This window comes from Echeneis naucrates, chromosome 6 (assembly GCF_900963305.1).
Source record: "Echeneis naucrates chromosome 6, fEcheNa1.1, whole genome shotgun sequence".
Lineage (NCBI taxonomy): Eukaryota > Metazoa > Chordata > Actinopteri > Carangiformes > Echeneidae > Echeneis > Echeneis naucrates.
In genome coordinates, this window is record NC_042516.1 from 19,380,231 (window position 1) to 19,404,446 (window position 24,216).

The 24,216-nt window shown below is 40.4% G+C and overlaps 1 protein-coding gene across 1 annotated transcript in view; it reads right to left on the reverse strand.

The window, feature by feature from the left end:
* Positions 1 to 1,065: 1,065 nt before the first annotated feature.
* Positions 1,066 to 24,216, reverse strand: part of LOC115045427 (mannosyl-oligosaccharide 1,2-alpha-mannosidase IA) — a 163,170-nt gene continuing 140,019 nt past the window's right edge. The window contains exons 5-12 of the mRNA XM_029505102.1: positions 19,059 to 19,153; positions 14,893 to 15,016; positions 14,659 to 14,752; positions 13,019 to 13,134; positions 9,954 to 10,173; positions 5,098 to 5,270; positions 3,729 to 3,844; positions 1,066 to 1,944 (exon numbers count right to left, since the gene is read on the reverse strand). Of these exons, the coding sequence (XP_029360962.1) occupies positions 1,803 to 1,944; positions 3,729 to 3,844; positions 5,098 to 5,270; positions 9,954 to 10,173; positions 13,019 to 13,134; positions 14,659 to 14,752; positions 14,893 to 15,016; positions 19,059 to 19,153 (1,080 nt within the window). The 3' untranslated portion in view covers positions 1,066 to 1,802. The remainder of the gene's footprint in view (positions 1,945 to 3,728; positions 3,845 to 5,097; positions 5,271 to 9,953; positions 10,174 to 13,018; positions 13,135 to 14,658; positions 14,753 to 14,892; positions 15,017 to 19,058; positions 19,154 to 24,216) is intronic.

Sequence of the window (24,216 nt, forward strand, 5' to 3'; positions counted from 1 at the left end):
AATGCATGCTGATTCCATTTAAAGCAATTAGACTTAAATTAGGACTCAGATGACAACAGGTAGAGCTGAATCATTTGGGGAGGATGATATTAAATCTTCCTTTGTTGGCCTATCAACATGACAGAGGTGGAATGTTTAAACCCCATTAGTCATATTCTTGTTGTGATAGCTAGAACTTTACACAACCCCGAGACATCCACCTTTAATTAAATCTGTAATGAATTTCCTGGCAGCAAAAACTAAAACAAAGGTAAGCACCAAATGAGTCCAGCTTCCTTCCTTTTTGTTAGTCGCTGCAGGTTGATTCCTCTGAAACAACTTGTACCAATCAGACGGCAAAATTAATACCACAGCAGCTAGGACACGTATTTTTGAGTAAAACAAGTAAACAAAGAGGCCAGTAAAAAAGACACAACAACTGTAATTGTTTTAAATGTACAAAGTTGCACAGGTCTTTTTTTTATCAGTATTTGAAAATATTCAACAATGAAAGTTAAATCAAACAGTAAGAATAACTAATAACAATAATTAATATCAGCAATAACTAGACCTAAAATCTGAAGTTTTTTTTTTTTCTTTTTTACTGAAACACCTGAGGGAAGCAAATTAAAAGAGAACCCAGAAAAAAAGAATACCCACTGAATTTTAGAAAGTGAAAAAAAAATAAAATAAATAAAAATGAAATCACAAAATAAAGTCAAGACAAGTTCATACAGGGGTCACTCACTTCGTCTGTATGTACAGCACATTCACTCTATAACTGTGCAGGATAGCAGTGATGGAAATGAAAAGTTTTCTCCGCAGTCTAACAGCCTTTAACATCAGTATTGGCAGCTTTATGGAATTCGCATGTAAAGGCAGAGTGAAGCAGAAAAACAACAACAGAAAAAGGAAAACCCATTTGGAGTCAGCAGGCAATGCCTTCTTTTTCCTTTATGCTTGTATTACAGTCACCGAGGTGACAGAACTCCATTTGTTACTCTGATTTGAAAGGCTGAGAGGACTGAGAAAGCATTGTTCTGTTCAAAAAGTAACCCAAGCATACAGTGGAAACACAACCCAACCTTTTTTTTTTTTTTTTTTTTTTTTTTCTGAAAAATGGTCCCTGGATGCAGAAGACAATGCCACCCTTCCTGACACCTCCTGGCTTTAAAAAAAAAAATAATTCAAGCTCGTTTCAGTAAGAAACATGACATCAACATTAGTTTGCAGGGGGATTTTCATGTTTGTCTGTACATTAATTAATATTCATTACAATTCAATCCTATTAGTAAACCTCACTTTCTGTCAAATCTCACCAAAAACACATTACTGGAAAGGAAGGAAAATCAAAATGCAAAGAAACCTTTGGTCAAAGAGCATACTCACAAAGGAAAAAACGCAATGACGAGATCGGAGGATCGTTCATCACTGAAGATTAATGAAACAATGAAATCAAAGAGCAAAACTCAAGTGGTTTTCTATATGTTTTTCTTGTTCGAACATCACGGCCCATAGTTCACCCCTCCTCCCAAACATCTGGGTCTGTAAGTTACACTGGTTTCCTCACAGAGGAAAGAAGGAAAGAAAAAAGGTGCTCTTTTCATGAAAGTCATGTTTGTCTTGATTGTCCACAAAAAAGAAGTGCCAACAGGAAGTAACCCGGGCAAAAAGGATATACAATCACAGCATGAAACGACAACATCCTTTACTGGAAAGGAATTACAAGTCCGTCACGCGCTCCTGAAAAGACCGAACCTGCACTGAATTGGTGTTTGTATTAGTGTGACCGTGTGCACATGACTGTTGGGTCGTCCTCTGTCTTATTCAGAGACTGTCTTGTCCTGTGTCGCTTCGTCCTGCAGGCAGCTCTTACGGATGATGGGCAGCGGGTGGGCCTCCGTATTGAACACCCAGTCCTCCAGCGGGAGAAGGTCATCATCAGAGAAAAGCAGGTACAGATACCTGAACAAACAAACAGAAGATCCATTTGGTTCAGTCAAAATGTGGCCTCAGCGAATACCTCTGCTATCTCTTTTCCGAGCACCTATGAATAGATGTGAGGCGGCTTTGGCAGACAGACAAGATTGAATATTTGATGTGGCTCTACTCATTTCTGGCGCTTTGGCTGCCTCACTTGAATGACTACGGCTAGTCTTCACGTTTGTTGTTATTGCTGTAGGAAGCTGTATTTTACAAAGTCAACAAAACCTCATCTGTGGTGTAGAACTTCAACAAACTCCCTCACTCACTTTGCTTGCAAGTGTGATCTATTTTTATTTGATAGCTTAGTTTACAGATCAAGGTCAAACCTGAATTTTAAGAGGGCCCTCTGTTAGCCCACCAGAAGAACTACTTCAACTTGTCTAGTGGGCTTTTAGGCCATGCTTAGACACCCAAGGTGAATTGGAGCTCTGATCACTCGGACCACATTTGGCCAGACCCGTTAAGGCCTAATGACTCCTGCCACAGTTTCATAATGAACCTAAAGTACTTTACATACTTCATTAATACTTTAAATGGGTAAAACTTCATTCTGCTGTAAATTAATCAACTAGTGTGTCTAAAGTTCACTGACTGCTAGATTACACCTCGTGTTTAATCAGTCAAGAAGTCAGAAGTATTGGTGTTTTGAGCTGGATTATATTTTGACCGGGGAAAGTCACCACCTCCATGCTGAGATGACAGGAAGTCAGTGAGTGCAGTCAAGAAATAGTCCTGTCATGTTTCCCACTTTGGTATTTGTGCGAATGAGACAAATGAGGTGATGTGTTAATGGCTGAGCTTTAGACGTGCTAGAAAACTTTGCTTTTGGAAAGATCCAGGTGAGCTGATTTTCTCTTGTCTCTTGTCAGATTTTGCTGCACAGACGTGAGTCCTATTGATCTTCCTATCTAATTATTGTCAGGAAAGGGAACAGTTTTTCAACTCTGTAACAGCAGCGAGTAGATCGCTTTGCTGCATGTGCCCATAGCCAGGTCTGTGAAATGTATGAGTACAGCTGACTTCAGACAAATAAAATATCACTGTGGCAGCAAAGAAGTGGGATGAAAAGAAACTATGGCTACACACACGGCAAGAGGCACGTAGAGGGGAACTTGTCAAAGAAAGGCAATAACTTTGAACTCACATAATATAACTGTAACCCAGACAGTCGAAGCCGCAAATTAGCTTTAGATTATAAAATGTGAACTTATGCTAGCAGTTGCTCATATGGCTCCGTCTCAAAATTCGCTCCAATTTAGTTAATTGCGACTTCAGCATGATTTGTGATGCAACAATTTGACACAAACTCTATCTAGAATACGGTGAATGAATTTTTAAGTGAAGGCATATATTTAAAAAAAAAAAAAAAAATTGCGTTACACAGAGTGACACAAAAGCAGTGTCTGTCATCTTGTCGGCTCTTTGCCAAGACGCTGCAGCACCCTGGATAGTTGGTGTTGCTTAATGACCCAAAAATAAGTGCAGGTAAAATTGAGCCGTTTAACAGCACACCATCTTGCCGTCATTCACACTCCTTTTACAAGTACAAAGAAAAACTCACTTTCCAAGAGTGATTGGAAACACCTCAGATGACTCCTGAACACTGAACGAGTGATTGTGTCTGTCTGACGAAGGGAGCACACTTCATGGATAGAACAGATAATAGGCATAGACGACTCCGAAGCTTTTCGGTGTATTACTTTGAATATCAATAAATCTTTATGAATGCAGAATACATCCTTTAAGCGGGGAATAGGACTTACTTAAGTGTCTCGGAGAGGAAAAAGCTCTGCTGCATGTTATCGTGGCTGACTGTCATGGTGTAAACGTCTCGGATCCCAGAAAAGCCAGACTCCACTCTGCAGTGCTCCTCGAGGGCCTGACAGCAAATGGAGAGAACAGGTTTAAATGTGCACCTTTATCTCTGAAACACGGCAAAGACCACTTTTTGCACTTGCGTGCTTGAGCTTACAAATTGAGCAAATTAGCATGAATTTGTTCAGTCCTCACTGAGCGGCCTTTCCGCTTCTGCTTTGTGACAGCAACAAATATTTTATGACAAATCACAGGCCGTCTCGTTGATACACTACGGTGTAAAAGGAAAATAACTCGTGCCCAACATACATCCAAAGAAACTGTAAATGGTGGCGTATGTCAAGCCCTTCAGGTTGCAACACAATTGAAGCCCAAGCAATGCTAAAGCTGACAAAGGCTAATAGAGAGTGGCTGAGCTAACCAAGCGGATTAGCACATTATTACCCGGGCTACAAAGGCCTGGCTAATTAACAAAGACCCCAACGTGTTAAAGCTCGGGGTCCATGAAGAGAAGTGTTGTGCACTGCTTTCAACCTTTGTGCTTGTGATAATTAAAGGCCTGTCAAACTCGTCAGCCTGATCTCTCCTCTTCTGTGCGCACTAAATTAATGCTAGATCTTTCGTGCCAGCCCTCTACACTTTACCGCAGCTGATGTCCTGTCTGTGGCTGCATTAGTAATGGTGCTTGCTACGCAATCTTCACCTCCTGCTGGCGGGGTTGCTTGATCTACAAGCTAATGTATCGCGCCACACAATATTGAGGAAGCTGGATGAGGGTAATTAACGGTGCTAAAGGGGCTTGACATGATAGGTAACTACAACTTATACAATCAGAGTCAGAGCTGCTGCTAAAAGACAACTACCAGGTACAATATACTGCATAGTTCCAACTTAAATATAACATCAAATTATTTTTTCAATGTATTTTTAGTCATGACTTGGCCTGAACAGATAGCCGTTACATCATGTGTTGCATAAAGAAAAAATATTGCCAGATAGGTGAGTTTCTTCAAGCTAAGAAATATTCATACACAGCAAACACTGCTTCTACTGTTTTTGTTAGATATGACAAAGTTATCAGTCTTCTCGTCAAACTTGACAAGAAAGAGAAATGGAATATTTCCCAAATGTCAAATTATTCCTTTAAATTGAATGTGCAAAGAAAAGAAAAAGAGATGAAGACTAAGTTATCTACAAGTATCAGTGTTTCCCAGAAGACATGTCTGTTTTAAAGGTCTTATTGCACAGAAGGGAAATGGGGCTCCTCTGATATTTGGGCCGGTAAGCGAAATGTCACCACTGTATTTTGTATTTTACCTCGACGGCCTCCCAGCCCCACTCTCTGTACTTGGGGTCGTGGGTGAGTCTCCACATGTACATGTAGCTCTCGATGACTTCTGGTCGTAGGATGTAATATCTGTCGCTCAGTCTCGTTGCTGTGGCTTCAGCTCCACTGTCGAATCTGAACGCCTCAGGTCCGAGTTTGGTGGCTGACAAGTGACAAGAATTAAAGACAAGTGGACAAAAATGATGTGTTTGTCAGCAAATTTCCATTCCTAAAATCCTCACACAGTGAGTGTGTTTTCGTTCTCTGTAAATAAAGGACCAGATGTCCAGATGGTCTGTGCCTTTCGTTCCCTCAATTCAATTTTTTACATCTACAACCATTTTGACTGAAAGAAAAGAGATCTTATTCATGATAAAGCACAAAGAAATTTCTTTTTGTCAGGGTCAGAACGTCAAGAACAAGAGCATCAGCACAGCAGCTTAAATTTAGAACCATTTTTAGATTGAAGTGACATTATGACATGAAAGATCACTTTGAAATCGTTTCTCTGCCTGCTGAGGTTCAACCTTTTCTTTTTCTTGGACACAATGTGTGTGATTTTAGCAAACCACTGGCTGCTTGGAAAATTGTACCGTGGTTGAGAAAAGCAAGTTATTTGAAGCCAGTGAGGGTTTGAGTGGCTTCATCCAGCTGAAAACAAAATGAGCTGTTAGTCTGAAGTGGCTGAAGAGATCCGTTGATTAGCTTGTGACCAGAGACAGTTGGGCCGACAGCAGCTTGAAGGCATTTGCATGCTTGTCTTGGAAAACTGAGGAAACCAGGACACCAGATATAAAACAGGATATCTATATTATTTATACAGAGTAGACTGACTCTGTTTTGTGTGACATATTCTGATTTGCTAAAATCATACATGTCTGATTGATATCTTCAGGTAAATATTTGTTTTAATGATTCCTCCCTCAAGACTGAAAACTACACCTTTGTAGTCGGATCTGCCTAACTGTGGAAAGACCTGCTGGAGAAGGTTTATTCTCTGCTGTCACTGCATTTCATCCACTTCTTTAAACTTACATTAATCTTTGTCATATTCAAATGAATACACATCTGCTCCTCTATAAACACAAAATTTTATTACTAGAACATTTCATTTTATGAAGAGTTTGGTCTATACCTGCTCTATATGTAAAGTGCCTTGATGTAACTTTGTTAGGATTTGGCGCTATGCAAATAAATCTGATTTGATTTGATTTATTTTCGGAAAAAAGAAATTGTGGGCGGCACAGCGGCTTAGTGGTTATCGCTGTCGCCATAGTGCGAATTACAGGAGGGTTTGACCTCCTAATTATGGCTTCCTCCCCCAATAAAAGAGTTGCAAATAACAGATTGGGGGGGTTGAAACATGGGTTCCCTTCACACCCTAAAGAAAATGTTGACTCCCCAAATTGTCATTGTCCAATTCGCACACTGTCTGTCGCCCCACAATAAGAAGGTCCCGGACCTGGGGCCTTTCTGTGAGGAGTTTACATGTTCTCCCTGTGCTTGTTTCCTCCCACCATCCAAAGACATCATGTTTGGGTTAACTGGTGACTCTGAGTGTGAGTGGTTGTTGGTCTCTGATGGAGTGCTGACCTGTCCAGGGTGACCCCACCCTCGCCCAATGTGAGCTGGGATTGGCTCCGGCATCCCTCATGACCCAGAAACAGCTAAGTGTTAGAAGATGAATGAATGAATGAAAAAGAGTAATTCTGTTTTCAGACTTGCTGTTGTGTTAATTCAGTGGTTCTCAAACTTTTTTGGTCATTCCCCGCTTTAAACAAGTGGGGATTTTCAGGCCCCACACTTTGAGAAGCACTGTGTTCATGAGAGCTTAAAAAAATCTGCGTCATGAAAAATTTAGTAGAATGCATCAGAGACAACAACAAATAACCACAACAATGACCCAGTATTTAGTTTTTTTGGCAACTGTTTGTCCCCAACAGTTTACAAACAAGTCAAGGGATATATCTTAATTCTTCATCCTTGTTTTCAACCTGTAGACTCCACACCCTGTCTCATGACAGGCTGGTGACTGGAATGCTAAAACTGCTAATGGAGAATCATCAGTAACTCAGGAGGACAAGCAACACAATTGATTTTTCTGCAAGTTTATCGGATGAATAATAAATGTGCATAAAGAAGGACGTCTCAGGATCTGTTTTACGCACTCGTCTCTGCACCACTTGAATTGTGGCCTTTGTTGACACCAAAATTCATTTTTTATCTTTTTACCGACCAGAGATTATTAATAGCAATTCCACATAAAGAGTAGGGGACATAGCGCTGAGAACCACATTTCTTTGTACTCAAAATGTAAAAGGTTAATGTTAATGACAGATGATTAATGATACAGTCATAACCTCAGGAGATTTTTTTTTTTTGGCACAAAGAGGAAATAAAAAGCCTGTAATCTTATTTTACCTGTCAAAAACACTTTGAATCTGCAAGTCTGAACCATCTGTGAGTCAGGCTGCAGTCATACAGGGTTAGAATCTGGAGATTTATTGTTTTTAAACAATGAGTAATTTGTGTGAATTCTGAGTCCAGTATGGACCAAAATAGGCCTTAAGTGGTGAAACCAAGGGAGAAGTGTCCCGTGGGTGGAATGGTTTATTTTAGAAGGTTAATTGGCTGCAATGATGATATGCATATTTCTGTGTGAGCTTCATGCAGTTCTCCCTCTGCAATTAATAAAAGCTTTTAGTTCTCCTACGAAGGCTGGCATGAATAAACCTCTCTACCTTCCCTACCGGAACATCTCGGGTGGTATATTTACTCTGTACTGATTTCACAGTCTGCTATATTATAGCATACTCACACTTCTACTTCTCTTTCAAACAAAAATGTTTTGTTTTTTTACTTTTCTTCTGTTCTATTTTATTCCTTTAATATTTAATAAGGAAAGTGAGAAGAGGCAGGGAATCCAGGAGAGAGCGTGAGGGATTGACACATTTAAAAGGGTTGGGGGTTTGAGTAAAGGGAGTTGAGCTGTGGACCTCCTGCTCAAGACTCAGCATGGGCTCACAGTAAATACTGTAGCTGCTCAGCCACCGAGAGCTGTGAAAGGAATATTTCACTTTTGTAGAACCGGGGCAAACAGCGGCTGCTCAGGAGGAAATTTCAGGTGAAGAGAAACTCTGCCTGTCTTCTGTTTTTTTTTTCCAGCTCCTCAACATCCGTGATTACAGATCAGATTTTATTTCTTACATTTGGTAGTAGGAAGAGCCTGCAGTCAAGTGGCTCGTCTGCACAGTAGTTCCTACACCTCAGCGGTAACAAAAAGACTACTACCACTTCTTCTCTAAAACCAACTCTTTGCGCGGGGTTCTAGCCTGCATCTGTGTTTCTTTCTGTCAGAAAGGTGGAGATCCAGAGAAGCAGCAGAAAGACAGTCTTCATGGTATCAGTATTTAAAGACTGAAAAGCATCACATACAAAAGGAACTCTCACACCTTTCTTCCTCCCGTGGACGGCTAATGCAGGAGAGTACCATCCACTTCCTTTAATGAGTGGAGGTAAACCATGAAAGAGAAACACAGAGGAGCCTTTTGGGCCTCCAGATCAAAAAGTATTCCAAATGTATCACAGGTCCTCACATCAGTCTGTTGAAAATGCAAAGGCAGAAAAACAGTCTTGTGGATGAATCTTGAGAGCCCATCCAGCAGTGATGGGGACAATTAAAGCTCGAAATTTGCAGAGAAGATTATTGTCAGGGCCAAAACAGATGCCAAGAGAGAGAAAGGATCAGACATGAGAGAAAAATGTGTGTAGCCTTACTCAAATATTCATCCCTTTTTTTCTCCCGAGTATATCTGCAGCCCTTGAGCGTAGCCATGTCTTCACTTCCTCATGAATAAGGTTGGAACTGCAGTAAATTCCTTCTTCCCTACTCAATCCCCCTTTTAATTCTTTCTCCTAAATTAGAACAATATGATTACTAGCATCCACCACACTCAGAGGCACTTCCACATCTGCTGCTTACAGCTGTGAGACGATAGACAATAAACGGGATTTTTAATTCTGTACTGCTCCTCATTAGACCTGTGGTCCCTGTTGTTTCGTTGAAGAAAGAGCAGAGGAATTCCTCTCTTCGACATGGGCAAAATTAAAAATGCCTCAGGCCATTTTAATTTTCTATATGCTTTTCTCCTAGACTGCTAATCTTCCTCTGAATGCGACCATAACCAATTTTAACAGGCCACATAGTGTTTACCCCCATAGTAATGAACCATAGTATGCCATATTCTATAATTAAAAAAATACTGAAATACAACAAATTAAGCTTTTTAGCCATGCTAGCTGCACGGTCAGTCGGTTCAGCTGGTCCAGACTAAAGGATCTTAACAGCAACTACATGGGAAAAAACCCACCCTCTCCATCTGAACTTCCTAAGAAGTAACAGGTCGAGTGGCAGAAACCTACAGAAGAAAATTAGGACCACGAGGTATAACCAGTCCTTTGTGTTGACAGTGAGCATTTTTAACCAGCATACTGTATTTATGTATGAGCACTTAATTAGTCTTTTATGCTTTTTAATGCTGAGAATGTTTTTAATAGTTTTTTGTCTATTCTGTGCTAGCATTTTGTATTATGTTTTTCCTGTTTTAAAAGGGAGTGTGCAATGGTTTAAAAACAAACAAACAAAGAAAAAGGATTTACACAAACTCCAGAAAGCAAACAAACAACAAATGACCCCAGCAAGTAATATGTTAAAAAAAAAAGACCCCCTCCAAGTGAAAAACAGATTATATAGATGAAGGAAATTTAGTCAGGCTTGACACAGACTCCTGAACCGAAGTATTGCCGACCTCTGTCCTTCCTGGACATCGCTGACATTTCCACTCACCTGAGCGCGTGTAGCTCTCATGACACGTGTGCGTGATTTCAGCAGCCAGGTCCAGGTAGTGTTGCCTCTTCTCCGGGGCTCCGTCATCGGCCCCAATGCCGATCATTCCTCCAGAGAAGCAGGCCAGGTGGCCCATCTTGTGATCCAGGATCCCGCCTCTCCATTCAGCCATGTAGGTGAGGCCACCAGGCGACTTCTGCACCAGGTTAGCTTCAATAGCCTGCAGAGAAATGTGTTGTCACAGTTATTTTATTTGTATGTAATTTTGATTTCTTCATGTAAAAATGATCAAAACTAGTTTTTTCTGTTTCTGCACTTAAATTCTGTAGCTCTACGCAGACATGGGGGGGGTGGGGGGTTGTGTTTCAGCTGAGATGTGGATAAACCTCCCACCTTCAAAGACAATTGGTTGTGTAGTTATGGCCTCGACTCTCAGGTATACATCAGTGCCCTCTTCCTCTTTGTGCCAAAATCTAATCCAGCTTTAGACACAAACAATTACAGCAGATCTCCTACAAAATGACTTCCTGAAAAGGACATCTGAAGCTACAACAACCTCTGTGGTGGTCACTCTTCATTAAGACACATTGAGTATTTTTCACGTGTCTACTGTCTGTGTATGTTAAAATTATCCACTTAAACTGAGCTGTTCACAGTTTGTAACGTTTTTCTACATATCAAAATTAAAATAACTACAAGAACATGAATGTTGGAAGGAGATCATTTTAAACAGGACATAGTGTGAGGGATTTGCTCTCATCTGAACTGAATGTTTGTTTGTACTTTTACTTTGTTACCTACAGCATTAGACTGACCCGGGCAGGAAGCTTAATCCACAACCTCCCTGAAACCTCTAAACACAAACTATTTTGGATATGCTAGAGATAATTTAAGGAACCAGCTGGAACAGTCAGGCAGAAGCACGCAGCTTCAAAGAGTCCCATTAGGGGGTGTCTACACTGCACACCATGTGTATGTGTGTAGTCAGCGCTCACATGAGAGATGAATCCAGCTGCTGCCGTGCTGTAAACGAATGCATTTACATGTTAAATTATGTATGTTTGGTATAATGCTGTGCTGCTCTGTTCTGATGGAAGCCAGACCTCCATGAAAATCCATCTGATACCCTGCAAGAAACTGGTCCGATACAAATCATGCTGAGGGAAATTAGTCTGTTTTTCATCCCGTGTCTGAAATTATGTTCATACTGAGAATGAAAACAGAATGAAAAGGACGCGAAAATGCTGTCATCGATGACTTTGTGACATTAAAATCTCTCCTGTCTTTGAGAAATCTAATAATTTAGGTTTTTCACGTTTGTCTCTTCGGAGCTGTTTGTTTTGAGTGCTTTTTGTCTTACAAGACAGAAAATGGAAGGGCATCCCACAAGATCATTTCTGAATGACTCGTCATTTTCTCTCACTCTCATGTTCCCCTCATCCATTCTGTCTGGCTTGCTGCTCGTGTTGCATTCAAATGCAGGTTTGTGATCTTCTGCAGCAAAACCCTAGAAAGGGCTTATGATTAAATGTAAACTCCCTGATGAATTCCAGATGCAATCATTCAATCATTCGTTTTCCTCTCTTCTCAGGCCTTCTCTCCAACCACTGCTATACACTGTAGGAGAAACCTTTCATGCTATAATGGGGTTAATAAAAATGACACCTGCAATAACATGAGATGAAACAAGGTGTGTAGTATGAAAGCTCATAAATATATTGTGTTCTCAGAGGGATGAGACAAATTTATTATTTTTTTTTTACTAATTAGCTGTTATATAATTGGAAAATGTTGTCTTTAATTAGCAATCTAGTTTTATCTGAATGCCAAAGATAATGAGTTGTGCCGTGCTTTCACCTTAGATCTCTGCATAAACATAGAGTCTGTAACTTAATCTGATGGTGTTGGGGTCCTTGGCCATTTAAATACCAACTCTCACGGGAGATGGGGAGTCTATAATTAATGGTTCTGCCTCTGGCTTGACCCTCTGATGAGAACTGAGGAAATCTCAATGGCAGTTTAAAGTCATTGTCTGTAATATAGTAATTGTAGCCAGAGGGAATTTGCTTTACTCTGACAGTATCTCAATTAAAGAGAAAAACAGCCAGCTTCTGATACATTTTTCTGCATATGTGTACTCTGCTGTGGGTTCACGTTCACAGACATTTTTGAGCGAATTGTGGGAGGAACCTGTTTTACATCAGAGTATATAAAGTCATCTAATCACAGCTCTAATCGTATTATGCAGCCCCAGGAACCTTTCCCTCTCTGTATTATATCAATTTCCTTCACCCATGACCACCAAGAGCATTTGTATTTCAATGATGTTTGTGCTGCATATAATCATTGTATTGCACTTTGAGTAAAAGCATCCATTACAACTCTTCACTGAATTTCAATTTTACATTCATGCATAAAAAGCCTTCTTCTGACTGATAAAAGAAAATTCTGCTCTGCACTATAAACCCACCAGTTTAAAAACTTGACAAACCTGGTAGAAAACTTACCAGGCCAGATCTGCATTTTGGTACATTTACATACATTACATAAAACCTGCAGCATGGTGCAAAGCCACAAAAGACATTTGATGCATAGCTTATGAATTAATTAAAGATTATGTTAGAAAATAATAATTCAAATCCATGTTTAATGCACCTCGCTGGCTGGATAAATTGCATTCTTGTCTTACCTCCTTAATTTTATTCGGTATTAATTTGACTCTTTTCTTTTATCCAAAATATAGTTTGCAGCACCCTGTAGTTCTTTCCATAAACGTGCTGTCTTGTCTGAATAACGAAAAGTCCAAAAGATCAATACTCCATTTCCCGGGTCGGATACAAATGTTGTATCCGTCCATCAGCTTTCAGCTACTCTCTCTGTCTCTCTCTCATTTTCGACCACTTATCTGTCCGGGTCGTCGGGACCTTTCAGCTACTTTGGCCTTTCAATATTTATGCTACCTGTTATTGTTTTGTGATTTAGTTTTCAACATTCTTTTGTTTGTCTCTAACTGATCTGTGCTTGAATGGACCCATGTGTATAACCAAAGGTTGAAATTTCCTCACCTCCAGTGCGCTGTAGTACATCATCTTTGCATCGTCATCTGTCTTGTCTGACATCAAATATGATTTGATGAGGTACTCATAAAAACTGTCCCCGAGGCCACCAATGGAAACGTGATCTACAAGGAGGAAGAGGAAGGAAACGAGGTTTTATGATCATAATCTGCTGGTTGGCACACACAAAGTGGTAAGAACCGCTGAATCCAGGTTCCACATCTTCCTTTGCCTGCTGTAAGCAATGATATTAGGTTGAAATCATTTTTGTGTCCAAATACAGTTTCGGGGGGGAACTTTTAAACTAAACAAGACATTGTTGTGATAATTGATTACACTGCTCTGTGGAGTTTAAGTCAGCACCATTGTTATACTCTGCTGGGAAGCAGTGGAAAAATGTCATAAACTGTAATAGTCAACAATTCTATTTCTACTTCTATCTTCATAATTTGTTCTGTACAGCATGACTGTGAAACAGGCATTAAATTCCAGTCTTAGGTCTTAAAATAGAGTTACATTTAGCTTCCCTGTTGATCAGAGAAACTCAAGTGTTACAGAAACTGAAATGACTTTCTGGAACCACAACGGTGCAGAATCATTTCTCCTTTGATGGAACATCTAAAATATGCAGCTTCATTTTGTCTTTTTGTCAGCACTCTTGGTTTTTCTGATTAATATGTGGCATGCATGGTCATGTCCTCATACAATGCTGAAACCACAAGCCCTCCGTTCACTAAATACTTTATTTAAAAGTTAAAAACGACATTATGTAACATGCTTCACTCCTGTGAGGGAAAATCGAAACAAGTGGCTGTTGAATTTCTTCCTGTTCACTCCTGTTAGTCCGCAGTCAAATTCATGTAGGCTAATATGATATTACAGTGGAGGCAAACCTGAGTCTTCTTCTATCCACACACCGCTTGTTGAACGCACACACACCTTTGCTAACTCCCCCACAAGGTTGTCACAGTGCAGTTGCTGTGTGTGTCCTTGACACAGACAAATGAGGGAGAGCTGTGAAGTGTCTTTTCCCTTGGTGGCAATAAATATAGACAGTTTTGCTTCTCCACAAGCTCACCCACAACTATTACCCTCTGTAATCATCCAGATTACCACCTTTTCAGTTCCTTTGTCATTTTATACTGATAATTTTTTCCCACCTTCTTTTAGGTAAACCCAAAAGATCCAATTTCCTAAAGTAATTGAATTCATTATCATTTTAATAACTCAGAGCAATGGGAGTCACATGGCTCTTGCTATGAGCCTGATATTAAAAATGAAAGGAAATAGAAGGATGGCTGGATGGATGACACAGATGAGCAGCTAAAAGAGCTTGGACACGTGAGGTGACTCAAGGTCTGTCAGTGTGAAAGCTCGGGATAAAGGAAAAACTGACATTCAGCGAACCTCCACTATCCACTATCTTGACACGCATGGGATAAATTCGTGCAATGGTTAGCAGGTACCATGAATATATTATTATTGAGATGTAACGTGCATGTTTTGTAATCGTGCAGGTAAGCCCCTGACCTTGTCCTTCATCACCGATCAAAATAGTTCAACATGTTCCTCTCTAACTCAAATATACATGCAACCACACTGCAACTTCACAGATGCTGAATCAGCAAAAATGTAGTTAGAGCACTTACGCTGGACCCAGTTGCCGCTGACCGGACTGAGGAAGTTGGGATATAGGCCGTGGGGTTTTTCAATCTTGTTCAGAAGTTTTCTGATGTTCATGACCTGTAAAGACACCGCGATACAAATGGATTACTATTCCACCGCTCAAGGCTGAAAAGCCAGCTGGGAAATGAAAACTTACAGTAAAATAATAGAAAACTGTGAAAGCAGAGCAAAACTAGAATGCTATTCATATTTCAAACCTTTTCTGTATAGATGGGATTGCTGGAGAGCTCTGTCAGATGGACAAACTCCAGGTGAAGAGTCCCAAACTCAGCCAGGATGCTGCTCCCGGCTGAGGCCCAGCCCCAGCTCCAACTGGTTCCACTGCAGCAGAGACAACATCCAGAGCAGGTAAACTAAATATCACATGGAGGAATTCACAGTACAAGTAAGGTTTTTCCAGCCAGAGCCATTGTTAACTGTTTTTTTTTTTCTTCCAAAAGGCATTTTGTTTGATTTGGGGCGGTTGTCAGATTTAAGTAGTGGGACTCACGTTGTTGGGTGTTGCATCATACACAACAATCACTTTGCGTCTCCATGGTGATTGAAGGTTGAGATGCAAAGTTTTACTGTCGACTCTGGCCTCACAAGATCCTGCTATCTCTCCAAGAGTATTACTTAAAAAGTGTTGAGATACTTGTTGCACTTCTTCCACGGTCTCTTTTAGTGTTGATTCACCATATCACATTCAGAACATGCTGCAGCGGAACAAAGCTAGAGAGAGCAAGCGACTCAGTCCCTGATGGATCTGCTGGCCTTTTGTACTCAAACTCTCAGACACACTTGGGCCTCATTTTTTATTTCTTTTTCAGTCGGAAATCAATAGCCATTTATATTTGTACCCAATAGTCTCTGCAAATCACTAGGCACAGTTCATTCATCAATTTAAACATTTAAATATTGTCATCCATGGTTTTCAGCCTGTGAATTTTAAATTCCTCATAGAGACAGACTGTATACACTTCAAAAACACCACACACACTTGGGCTGAACCAAAACAGGGAAAATGAATCAGCAAGAAAAAATACCATACCATTTGTTGGTCCCTGCTTCTAAAATTTCAAGATTTTCTTTATCATATGTTTGAATGCAGCTACTTTATTGCCACAAATTGTGACTAAAATGAATGCAGATATTCTTAGATATTTTCCAAGGACAATGTTATCAGTGCAATTGCATGGAAATGACAGAAAGTCTTGCATGAACTTGCCTGAGAATTGAGAGTCTTAAGTATCATAGTGATAGTCATCTGTACACTCATGGGTATACGGCAAAAAGGAAACTTCTCATCACTAATTTATTCATACCTTTAATGGTGCTACGTTGCCGTCATGTGCCCTCCAGCGTCAGACACTGAAAACCCCTCTCACAGCTCAAACTGTTCATCGAGATCAACTGATAATAAAAACTATCTGGAACTGGTTCCAACAATAGTAACAGTGGCACGAGTTGAATAAAGTTCAAAGTTCAAAGTTCAAAGTTCTTAATCTTTCTGTGGCCAAATTCTTGCAAGAACTGTTGAAATACTGATGACATCATGTCAAGTTTATAATGAGGAAAAGATACAGTCATTAAGACAACCAGCTGATGTAAGGAAATAACATGGCAACAAATTACCAGGAACATTTAATGTCAAGGTTTGTGTGATACATTACAACAAAACGTGATGATACTGGCTACTTGATGCAGAAATCAGGCATGCTCGTGTTTGGGCTTTTTTCACTTTCACGTCACATCTCTGCATGAAATTGTGGGTCAAAGCGTATAATAAATTGGTTGCTTGTAAAGGACTTAATGTTTGTAGATGTTTTGATCTGATTATTTATTAAGTTGACTTGGCATAAAACCTGAATTACAGAATGTCAGGATAATTAGATTTCTGTCTGCTCAAAATAAACTCATCAGTCTATGAAATAACCTTGGTCATCATTTGCCACAAAATGAATTCATTGGTGCCTTGATTGATGGGCATGTTAATTTTCTTTAACCTCAACTTGAAGCTTGAAGCCAAGTTATGTGCATTCATTCTGTAGTAACAGCCTGGAAAAATGAGCCAAAACCCCTGAAACATAAAGGGAACCTATCAGGCTCTCCTCCTCGGTCGGGGGGGGGGGTATTCAGTGAGAATTAGATTCTCACTGAATATGTAGCATACTACTGTTCACCCATGATTAGTGAAGGCAGCTTGTGTTCCAAGAGTGACTTTACATATCGTCTAAAGGATACTGAGGGAGATAAGATATCCGGTAATTAACTGAACTGAATTTGTGCGAAGGGGATAAGGTGGGGTGGGTTATGTCTGGCGCACAAGGGCAGATGGGAATCAAAAAGTTTACCACTGGTGAATGCATCCATTAAAAGTTTGGGGGCTGCATCATTAGTAGCTCTGGCTCATGTCACATCTGATTCCTCCCTCAAGGCGAATCAACTGGAGCATCAAAGTTGAGGTGCAGGATGGCGGTACAGTAGGTGAGTTTGTGAGTGAGCAGAGCATCACTGCTGCCTGGGACACAACAGTACTAATCTTTTCACCCAGTTTAACAAACGCTGTCTCATTCTCCAGCGATCAGAAATAAAAACTGGGCGTAGGAAAATGGCTAAAATGCGCACATTATATGTCATACATAATCATATTTCAGAGTATGTCTACACTATTATTTTCATTTTCATGGAGCACTGATAATTTGATGATCAAATCTCAGCACAAAATGTACAAATTGCAGGACTAAAAAATGCCTGAAAATGTTTGGCTGTTTCAGCTCTTGCATGAGGAATCTGCTCATCTGCTCTGCGTGCAGTGAGATCTGAACTGTTGTTTTCGACGTATGATACGGCAACGTCGGCAGGTTGTTGTGTATGAAAAACTAACCCTAACACCAAACAACAGTTCATCACTTTCACCTGGTATGAAAAAAAAAATCAAAACAACAAAAACTTCCCTACACTTTGTCAGACTGTGCAGTAGAACTACATTTCTTTGTGCGCACACTCATTGAATGCTTACATACAGTTGCACGTTGCATATGTTCTCCAAAGTAATGCGTATGTGTGTGTGTGTGTGTGTGTGTGTGTGTGTGCGCACACGCTGATCGTGTTGATAGACTTGTTTATGCGTCACTCCAGACCCACCACATGACAACACTATGGGCAGCTTGGTTCCTCCTGCCCATCTGTACCAGAGACCCATGTTTGTGATGTAGCAGAAATTAACTGTAGAATAAGCTAATTAAATCTGCCACCAGCTGTCGGGTTTGGCTGCTGGGTTAACTGGTAGCAGGTGGATGACAGAGGTGCCAGGAAGCATCTTTTGGAATTAGGAAGATGATGGTTTACCGTAGGATTGTGAATTAGTAGCATTATCCTGGATTTAGGATAAAGTTTCAAGTAAAATGTTGCTAAATAACTTTCTGTGATCTCACCTGTTTTTGTTATATGTTATGTTTTAGATATAGTTTCACTGAACATTTCAGTGACTCCCACATACATTTTTTTGCCCTGTTGTTTATGCAAACAGCAGCCCAGCAGACTTGAAATCTGTCTGCGAGTACTTCGGCCTGTGACGATCATTTCACTATCATAGACGCTCAGCTGTTATCTGCATTCATCAGGTTGTCTGATATTTTTACTGTAATCCTTTTTAACTCTTATTTCAGTCTAAGTGTAAAATTGTAAAAAAAAAACAAAAACAAAAACAAACAAAAGGCACATTTGTTATTCTCACTCGAAGGGGCCAAAGCCAAATCTCAACACGGTCAGATCGCTCTGATAATGAAAATAGCTTGCAGTTGTTTTCCATGACTGTGGTGTTAACAGGATCATGTCAATAAAGATTTTAAATTAGAAAGGTAATGGTTTGGAACAGATTAAAAATTAACAGCTCATTAAAAACACACAAATATTGTTTATATGATCTTCTGACACAGATTCATTCTTGTCCAAATGTCATTGTCCTTACACAGCTCAGCCGACGGCAGTTTGTCTGACTAAACAGAGGTTTTGTTTTTTTTTTGTTTTTTTTTTAGTCACTTGATGTTGTGGACTATCACTGCATCATTCCTGCTAATCCATGAGACTTGAATCTTCTTCCTGGCTTCATTAAAACTTGTGGATTTACTTTAATCTGATAAAGTGTCCTAAGGCAGAGCTGAAGGTTGAAATGCAAAGATTGACTGAGCTCTACAATTTTAGTGTTTTTTCCCACTTGTTGATAACCTGCAGGCCAAACGTGGGTCACGCTTCTTTAATCAACCTCTCCCTCTGGCCTCGAAGGTGAAGGACTGTAGTCCAGCCAGATGCCACCCAACCATATATCATCTTTTATCAGGTGTGGAAGGAGGCGGCTGGAGGAGAAGGTGCTGAGACTCACCTCCCCAAGTTGATGACTCCTCTGGGAATTCCTGTCGGCGTGTTGAAGGCAGGCAGGAGCTTCTCTCCGAGCTCCACTGCTTTAGTCTTGAATAGCTGGAAGGAAAACATAGAAGAGGATAACTTTTTAAAACCCGGCAGACTCACAAACAATACACATACAACTTGCCTGCGATGGCATGAATAATTAGAAATATATATATCTCAACTCCAATTCCCTGCACACCCTCCAGAGCTAATAATGTGAAACAGAAGGTGTGATATGACAGAGCTCCAGCAAAGTAAAAGCAATCTCATTGATGTACAGACAACAGTCGATTTAAAACCGCACTTCCTGACTCTCTGAGCCTGAGGCAATGTTTATGTGCCGTCTTATGAGCTGGATTATCAGTCATGTATCGCTTTTGGCCAGTGGGAACAATGCTCAAGGATGAAAAAAGATGCTGAAATTCTCACAAGAGAGAAAAAAGAGTCAAGGTTGCATCTCAGAGGCGAAAAGAAAAGGAAAGATTCACAGCAGAGACAGGAAGCCTTGGAGATAAGACAGAGCAGGGGGAGTGATCGAGAAGAGACAGACAGAGAAAATACAGTCTGGACCAAGTGGAAGAGCAGTCAGAAAACAGTGAGTCTGCAGAAAAACTGAGCAGGATGAAGAGAAACTGGAGAAAGAAAACTGGAAACCAGCGTCCATCACCGTGAAGACTTTTCCAGAATAATGCACCTGAATGATTTTATGTTATGCAAAGTGAAACAGATACTTCTGTTTATTGTCTATTAGAATACAGAAGATAAATCAAGTAAGTCTGGTAGATAATCAAAGCCTACGTTTTCTAATAATGTCATCATCTGTGCACCTTTGCACCACAACATGCACTCGCACATCCTGCTTACACTGTACCCAGAGATGTACAGACACTCTGACGCCAAAGTCAACCTCAAAAAGTGATCAGTTCTTTTTTTAAATGATCTTATTATGGTTAACATTCATTGGCTCTTGAAAATGAAAACGAACATATTGAGGCATCTGAATATTAAAATGTGTGTGCCATCATTTGTGCGTTCAGGTTTTGCTGAGTTGTTACTGCAGCTGCAAATTGGTGCCAGTGTAAAGCACCTTCATCTTAATTAGCTGTGTGTCAGAGCTGCTGCTCAAACTGCTGATTGTGTTGATAACACTGAGACAAACTACCATAATTAGTGAGGTTCTAGTTGGTTTTTTTTCCACCTGCATGCATCTGTCCCTTCTCACTACCCACCCCACAGTATGTTTGCCTTTATGTAAGAGAAGCCTTTTCTCATTGTTTTGCGCATGTTAAAGACATAAATAAATTATATACACGATTCAGAAGTCCTTTACATCCCCTGCTAATTTCACAGCCCACAGCTTCAGTGCCCTCTTTAAACTTATGCATGAGCCTTTGTGCAACCCCTCGTGAATATTACGGCTGCTCAGAAGATCCCTGTGGGATATTTGCAGCTTCATAAAAACAGAACTGCAGACTCTCTCACTGCTGGGGGTTAAAAAATTAAATATATTAATTCATGGATGGCTGAATAAATGAACAAACAGACTAAGTGCAATGGAATTGGAAACTGCAATTTCTAAGTGGCAATAGCCTGACTGTTGTGTTTCATGCAGTGATCTTAATAAGATATTTGGCACAGATGCCGTTTGCAGGATGTTTGTTGTTGCACAGAAAGAGCGCCTCCTACGAAAGCAGCATATTGGAATGATCGTTCATTAAATCCAAACAGTCGGCTCGGTGCTGAACCTCTCAGCAGCTTTAGAGCATCAAAACCATCAAAACCAGCACCAAGTATTGAAACCACCTCTCACCAAAGCTAGCACTGCAGCGCGTGGCCTGATCAAATATTATCAGATTAATGGACAGACTATTGCTCCAACAGTTATAGAACTAAGGAAAATGAATCAACTAATTTCATGTGAATGATATTCAGTCACTTTTCAAACAGAAACAGAAAACGGATAAACTAGCATAATTTTGCTGTACTCGTTTTAAGTCATTAGAAATGGAACATCTCCTGAGACCTTAATGTTGGCTAAACGAATGACATGTTACATGTTTGTAAATCAAACTAATCGAGAAGACAATCATCTCACGCAGCTGACCATGACCAGACTGTTAATTCATGTTGGCGTCACTGATTTGAATTGAGACAATTGTGGTACATCGAAGAAGTTTGACTTCATCTTCAGCAGGAAAAGTGAGAGTTCATTAAAAAACATTCCTTGAATGTCAGCCTCAGAGTTTATTGTGTTCGTTTTATACATTTTTGTCTCTATCTGGAGCTTCCATTAATCTGCTTACACACTGCTGTGATCCAGTCGTGGGACGGGAACAATGTGGCATTGAACACTTGTTAATTCTGCTGTGTTTGTGTTTGTGGTATGCTCTCTCTCTCTCTCTCTCTCTCTCTCTCTCTCTCTCTCTCTCTCTCTCTCTCTCTCTCTCGAGGCCTCAGGCTCTCTATTCTGTCAAAGAGAGCACTAATGATTCTCCAACTGGTCTAATCTCTCTTCATCGGTCCTCTCTACCACCACTGCTGCTCAAATAAACCAGAAGCCCACAGGCACACACTCACAATTCAAAGCAAACACAGAAACACACACAAATGCACTCAAAGCAGATACACACAAACGCAAACAGACTCACCCTCATTTGACTTTTGTGTTTGCATCATTTAAAATTTCACAACAAAAAAGTACTTTTATTTATGTTGTCATGCACAATTTAATGAACCAGAGAGAAAATGCACACAACTTTATTGTTGGTCACCAGGCAACAATTTCTCTGTAAGGGTCTTTTAGTGGCATCAGTACTCAACTCTCTCCTCCTCCACTGCAGCATGAAGTGTGTAAGAGTTACGACCATTGACTTAGAAATGGAGTCCGCTAACATCAACAAATAACTGAGTTCCAGCACAGACTCGCTTGAATCAAACTATAGTCTTACATTTCCAGACTTGTTGACACGCTATGTTTTAGCACTGTGTCATAGCCATAAAGACAAACAGAAACTGTAGTCTGAGATATAATGATGTAATCCATCATCCTGCAGCCGGTCAGCCCAGCTCAGTGTGCCACAGTTTGGCCCCTGAACAGGATGCTTACTCACATCTACCTATGAAATTCATTTAACAGTGCCCAGCAGCGTCATTATTAACAGGGTTTGCTAAATGTCACGTTTTAAGCAGCAGACATGCATGAGGCAGGGGCGGCTGATTATAAAGCACTCTTTTACTGCTGTTTGCTTGTTTATAAATTACTTGATTAATTACAGTAAAAACCCTTTTGGCAGACATCTGCTCTGTGATTTACTGTACACAGCACACAAACTAAATTACAGGCCATGTTCATAAATCTGTCTACACTGGATGCTGCTGGTCTCTTTTCGCCGCACTCGGAGACACCAGCAGCCTGCGAGCTTCATTACTGAAGCACCACTGTAATTACACTTTGTGTGTTTGCACCACCCACCCATCCATCCACTAATGCACAGCTTTCAGTACATTCCAGGGTCGGTGCTGTTCACATCTTTTTTATCTATTTATCCGTTCTATACCTGACGGATAGGATGGTGGAACAACAAAGAACAACCATCGATCCAGCGTGACGTCCGACTTCCCTTTGAGTTGGAAGTCTCAGCGGGATGGCAGCTAACAGGCTGGGCTCAAGCAGCTTTTCTATCAGCCCTTAACCTTTCAGGACATACGTCAGACATGCAGTCATCTCTCCCAGCAAACATCATCAGAACCCGACAGAGTGAAACTTTCACCAGTCTGTCACTTCAAGTTTACCAATAAAACCTGTCAGTCTTTACGTCGGGGGAACGAGGTACATGAGAGAATGGGCTTTTGCACTCATCCATACCAACCAAACGTTGGCAATTCTACCTCTCTTTAAGTCTTACTGAGCTGTCTGAAGGCTTAAAGCAATATCTGAATAATTCTCTTCTGACTTTATTTATATTTTATGTATTTACTTTCTATACAAATCCTATGAAAAGGGCTAATGTTAATAATATTAATGCAAATTAATGATGTTTATGAAATGTTTTGTCTCTTGGCAACAGTAACCGCTGTAATCTGCCACCACGATAATATGTGCATTATTGGTGTGATTACTTTCCCACTGAAATCTACACAAAGTCCTAAACCAGCTGGGTACAGTAGACCGTAGTGTCACTAGCTGTCACGTTGGGACAAAATTGCAGATTGTATTGTTTATTATTTGGTGATATTTTACGGGAAATGAAAACCCAACAGAATCAGGTTAGTTTGTCAGAAGTTTCACTGGTCTGAGTGCAGCCCGCCCTCACACAGGGCGAGCTGGGATTGGATCCAGCACCCCAGAAACAGATAAGCGGTTGAAGATGAATGAATGAATGAATGAATGAAAAATATGATGCCAATACAAAGTGGTAATGTTGCCATCAGCGTGTTTCAACCCAATACACACTCAGGTCCAAAATTTGTGTTTCAGATGTATTTCTGTATTTTAGTTCACTCTCACTGATATAACGACAAAGTAATAGAGACAATACATTAAGTATTACAGCACCACAAACTGTAGCCTCCAAAACACAGTTAGAGCGACTAATCTCTAAAACAGGTCCAACAAAACTTAAACTGAGACCTGAGCCTCATGAAGGTTCAAACCTCATGTTTGATTAGACATAATGAAAATATAATGTGGCAATAAAACGATTAACAGAGTGCTGATGTGTTGAAGCAGCCAGCGAGGAGCTTGTGCCTCATACTGAGTAGTCATGTTAGAACAAAGCCCTGTCTGTTTCACAGCCGCTATCACCTCCTCTTTCTTCACATTACAAAGCTGTAGGAGCAGGAAACCTGATCTGCTGAGGGTGAGAAATGGGCAGTAAGCAGCACTGTCATGGGGGGGGGGGCTGATGTTTGAAGGCACATTTTATCTCCACTTCAGAAGACCGTTTGTGGTTCCCTTGATTCTGTCCTCAAGTCCTGACACCACAACACAAGAGCGCATGCATAATATTGTCTTGATAAGTCCAGTCATAAGTCCACAGTCATGGTTATTTTCATGCAAGTGGTTGAAGAATTGACTGGAAGGCACTTCAGGTTCCTCTCTTCCATAAATAAAGAGCAAATCTAAAAACTCA